Source organism: Sinocyclocheilus anshuiensis, unplaced genomic scaffold, assembly GCF_001515605.1.
Source record: "Sinocyclocheilus anshuiensis isolate Anshui unplaced genomic scaffold, SAMN03320099.WGS_v1.1 scaffold907, whole genome shotgun sequence".
NCBI lineage: Eukaryota > Metazoa > Chordata > Actinopteri > Cypriniformes > Cyprinidae > Sinocyclocheilus > Sinocyclocheilus anshuiensis.
Genome location: NW_015546133.1, coordinates 709,120 through 714,259, shown reverse-complemented (window position 1 = coordinate 714,259; position 5,140 = coordinate 709,120). Strand labels below are relative to the sequence as shown.

The 5,140-nt window shown below is 37.9% G+C and overlaps 1 protein-coding gene across 1 annotated transcript in view; it reads right to left on the bottom strand.

Annotated features, from left to right (window-relative positions):
• Positions 1-5,140, bottom strand: part of LOC107701115 (microtubule-associated tumor suppressor candidate 2-like) — a 32,999-nt gene that overhangs the window by 9,472 nt on the left and 18,387 nt on the right. Inside the window, exon 4 of the mRNA XM_016503051.1 lies at positions 3,557-3,715. Within this exon, the coding sequence (XP_016358537.1) occupies positions 3,557-3,715 (159 nt within the window). The remainder of the gene's footprint in view (positions 1-3,556; positions 3,716-5,140) is intronic.

Sequence of the window (5,140 nt, the reverse complement as noted above, 5' to 3'; positions counted from 1 at the left end):
TCACAATTTGAGTTGAATTACTGAAATAAATGAACTTTTCCACGACATTCTAATTTATTGACATGCACCTGTACATAATAATATAAAATGGACAAATATTACTTTAATAGTACACTGTACATTTAAATTTATTAACTTTACTTGGAAAAAATCTTGTAAAATTATTGCCTCAGAAAAATCAAGTTAAGGTTACTTAGTATATTCAAATGTTCATAAATGGTTTCTTAGTAAAATTGAATATAACTAGATTTTTCTGAGGCAATAAGTTTGCAATAATTTTTTTTCAAGTAACGTTAACATATTGACATATTTACAAAATATAAAGCATATTTATGTATATATGATTTTATTATTGTGTATATATATATATATATATATATATATATGTGTGTGTGTGTGTGTGTGTGTGTGTGTGTGTGTGTAAGGATGCATAATTGATCAAAATTGACAAAGACATTTATAATGTTACATTAAGATTCAAATAAATGCTATTATTTTGAACTTTTTATTCATCAGTGAATCCTGAAAAAATATCATGGTTTGATCAGTGGCGTTTTATATATATAATTTTATATTAACTTAATTAAAATGTTTTAATTTAATTATGGGTTTTCCCACTTTATGATCACTTAATGTAGCCTGATCTGTTTATTTTCATTTTTTACAGTAATTTGTTGTGTTATGCCATAAAATGTACTTACAGAAGCAACTTTTTTTAACAGACACAATGCAATTATAAATATAGTATATTCTTGTAACAAAATTTTAAATAAAATATATTTTTTACAGTCTTCATGATATCACCCAAACACATATGAAGACACAAACGCTGCCTATGGGATTAGAGGAAATGATTGAAGATGCTGCTGGGATTGGAGCTTGTTTCAAATCTCCTATCTCACAACAGAAGGGGGTGCTTATGTTTTTGGGTTTGTTGCTTTTGGCTTACTTTCACCCAACAGAGCGCACACACAAACATCTCATTGCAACCGGGGTCCCAGGGCACCTAATTACTGCCAGCTCATTTCAACATGTAGCAGACAGCCATAGACACCCTTCTAGAATCCCAATGGACTACCGCCCCCCTTGGACCCCACTGCTACCCCACCCCCATGCTGAGACAGCACCTACGGCATCAGAGACACCGGTGCATCATGGGTGGGTGCATGTGAAGATGTTTGACTCAAGTATGGCGGTGTAAATCCAGTGTTTTCTAAATTCTGCTTCCTTAGATCCATATGAGTAATGCGACAACTGGACAGGGTCTCTGAACTGTTTTTAAGCAGCAGGGTCTCATGAATTTTGTCATCGCTCACTACCTAGACAGCATGCTAACAGTAGATCGGTAATCCATGATGGGCCAGCTGCCCCTGGCAGCCGTTTTGTGCCTCCAGGGTGCTGGAGATTTTGTCAGGATGACAAAGAGGGAAGCAGCAGGCAGAGATATAGACTCTCAGAGCTGTGGTTAAGGATCAGCAAATGTGGCATTGAAAATGGGACAGAACTGATAACGACACTAAAGAGGGCGACAGGTTTAAAAAAAGAGAAGGAAGAGGAGGAAAAAAGACAAACAGGGCATTTTAATAGTCTCATTATCCTTTAGGCAGGAGGAAAATGATTGGTTAAATGGGCACAGGCGAGCTCTGATTGGACAAGGCTCTTCTGTAATGTCACCAACATGCACAATGGTTCATCACATGCTTTAATCGGATGATTGCTTCTTAATGATCAGTCTACTTGAGCTGAGATAAATAAGTGATTGTAAGCAAGTGTATGAAATTCAGCTAGTATGCAATGTAATGAGTATTTACTACAAGTATGCTCTAAACAAGATTCATTCCACCAGGATGCAGCTAGAGTGATCTTTAACCAGTACTACAACAATCATGTGTTTAAACAAGTATGCACTACAAGAGGTATGCACTACAAGAAGTATTCATTTAAACTAGTATGCATCATATGCACTTCAGCTAGTATAAAAATGGTCTTTAAATTGTTTGCAATAACTGGCACCCCAATAAGTATATACTTAAACTAATATGCACTACAATACGTATGCACTTAAACTAGTATGCACTACAAATTCCATGTGCTTCAAAAAGTGTCCACTTTTGTAAGAATGCAGTACAAGTTTGAAATTTGTCCGGTATGTACATCTATGAGTATGCAGTACAAGACATATGCTCTAAGTGTGCACAGCACACAAAGTAGACAAGCCTCTTTCCCTGTGCTGGTCTTAAGATGAATAAGTCTGGATGGCCTGAGGAAGGGTGTTTCTTCTCAAGGCAAAGTCTACATTTCAGTCTTGACTAAACATAGGCCGGCGACGTCCCCTCAACAGGAATGTGCCATTATTCACACATACAGAGGAGATTAATGACTCTGTAGAGGACATGGACAGGGAGGTAGTGCTGTTTACTTATGCCTGACAAGTACGCTCTCAGCTGTGTGCCGGTGCATCAGTGGAGGTCTGCCTTCAAACTGGAGCTGCTGTCTGAGAATTCCTCAAGACATTTGACAGGTCACTTCTGGCGCTACAGAAAGCATGCAGCCTCTGTATTTTGGTACGCCAACTTAAATAAATTCAACCTGAATTATGAAGAAACAAGCAAAGAAAACTGTAGTGCACACTTATTGGAGTGCAACTTGTTGTAATGTAAACTTTCTGAGGTCTACACAGTGTTTATTAGCTAAAGTACATAGCTGTGTAATGCACACTAGTTGAAAGGAATACCTCTAATAGTGGATACCCCTTGTAGTGCATACTTGTTTAAACACATGCTTGTTGTAGTACTGGTTGAAGATCACTCTAATTGTAGTGCATTCTGTTGGAATGAATCATGTTTAGAGCATACAGTACTTCTTGTCATGCATACTAATTAAAAAACAAACTAGCAGAATTTCACACCCATTAGTGCATTCTTAATAAAGCACATACTTTTTATAGTGCATAGTAGAACAAGTGCATACTTATCAGAAAGCAATGTGTCGTTTGAATCTATCTGAAATACATTAATACAGTGTACACTAGCTAAAGTACATATGTGTAATGCATGCTTGTTGAAACATACTTCTAGTAGTGCATACCTCTTGTAGCTCATACTTGTTTAAACATGTTTGTAGTACTAAAGATCACTTTAGTTGTAGTGCATACATCTTGTGGTGCATATTCACTAAAATGCATACTAGCTGAAATTTTATACTCATTATAATGCATACTAAGTATATATGTGTTATACTGTACACTTACTGAAACAAACTTTATGCAGTGCATACTAGCTGAAGTGCATATTTATCGGAGGGCAACCTGTAATATAAACTATTTGAAGTCCATTCTTATTGTGTACACTTGCTGAAGTACATATTTGCGTAATGCATACTAGCTGAAACAAATACTTGTAGTATAGCAAACCCCTTGAAACACAAGCTTCTTGTAGTACTGGTTGAAGATCAAATTGTATTCTAACGCAATTAGTTTTGCTTAGAGCACACTTCATGTAGTACATACTCATTGAAGTGCATACTGGCTGAAAATATGAAGGTTTGGTCCACTTACCCACAGGGGAGCTTCGAGGAGGGGGCAGCAGGGAGCGGCGTGTGGGTGCAGGAGTGTTGGGGGGTTGAAGGGTGCTGTGACACAGTGCTCTGGATCCATCTCCAGGAGGCAACGTGGCGACACGGTGAAGCGGTGGCTCATCATTTACACTGTTGGGACCTGAAAATTACCCAAAAAAAGAGCCAAACTTCACACCCAGCACATCCACACAAATCAATGTTAGTTTGCTTTGAAAATCTCTGATTTGTGCATCACACAGTAATCTAGACACTGAATACTGCGGGCCATTGTCTAGTTCCCTGATTTACTGTGAATGCTTAATCAGACTGTGCTCATCTCACTTGGTTTCTATCTGAGCACATTATTCATCATCTTTGGTGGATGAGAATTCATCTTACTGCTCATTAACCCCACAACTGAACCCAGACCAGCCGTTCATCCCACTCTATGCTTGATCAATAACCACAGCCCGGCTCAATAAGACCAAACACTGCAATAAAACGAGAGTGCTTGCCACGTAAAAGAAAAAACTCAAGACATAGCATCTATTCAATGAGCCATAACCGATTTCACAAATCACACAGGTACTTTTATATAACTGGTCCTTTGAAAGACACTTTCCTCTCTACTTTAGCTTACTTTCAGACTGTAAGGCGACACCATTCTCGGGAGCCTGTATAGAACGCTGCTCTGCCGCTGTTATCGCTCTGATTTATGAAGTGCTGAGAGAGGATTCCACGAACAGAAAAGAGCAGACAGATGCAGAAATGCTGACAGTACACTGTCATAAGTGCTTTTAAATACCATATTTTATAACTTCCATGTAATCTGAGGAGACATTTAGAGAGAGCAGCCGACAACTGCCATTAATTCAAAGAGATTTTGTTAGCATGAAATATATAGCCTTTCCAAGGGCATTAAACAACAGAATCACTTATTCTCATTTATGGTAAGACTATACTCCAGTAAATGCAGTTTGAGAGTGATCTGATAAGGGTAAAGATCTGGGACGAAGTTTTGGCTGCAGAGACGGAGCTTCGGAAACAGTAGGAAGTGCCACACAGCCCTCCAACTCTCGCAGCAGGAGATGTTAAGGTGCAGAGAAGCCAAGAGATGCGTTTGATTGCTGCTGGGAAATAAACCTCGCTGCTCATTGGTGGATTCTCTCTCAAATCTCTGTGAGAACCAGTTAACTGCCTGCATTGTGTGGAACTGGGTTAGTAGCACAGAGACTCAATCCTTAAGATTGTTTCCAGTTTCATCAGCGCTCCGGATTTACATAATCACCCAAATGATGGGAGCATTATACTTGTGTGGGATGGATCACATTGAGCATCTAAAATATCTGCAGTTAAAAGTCTGGAAAGCGTCACATTTTGTATGCATCACTTTTCAGGAACAAGGTACAAACTTTGGTTTTAAATTTAGTAATAAAAATAAATAAATAAATTAAAATAAATACAAAAAAATAATTAAAAAAAAAACTTTAAAGGGGTCCTATTATGCTTTTTCACTTTATGAATTTTAGTCAGTGTGTAGTGTGTATGTTTGGGCATAAAAAAGATCTAGAAAGTTACAAATCTC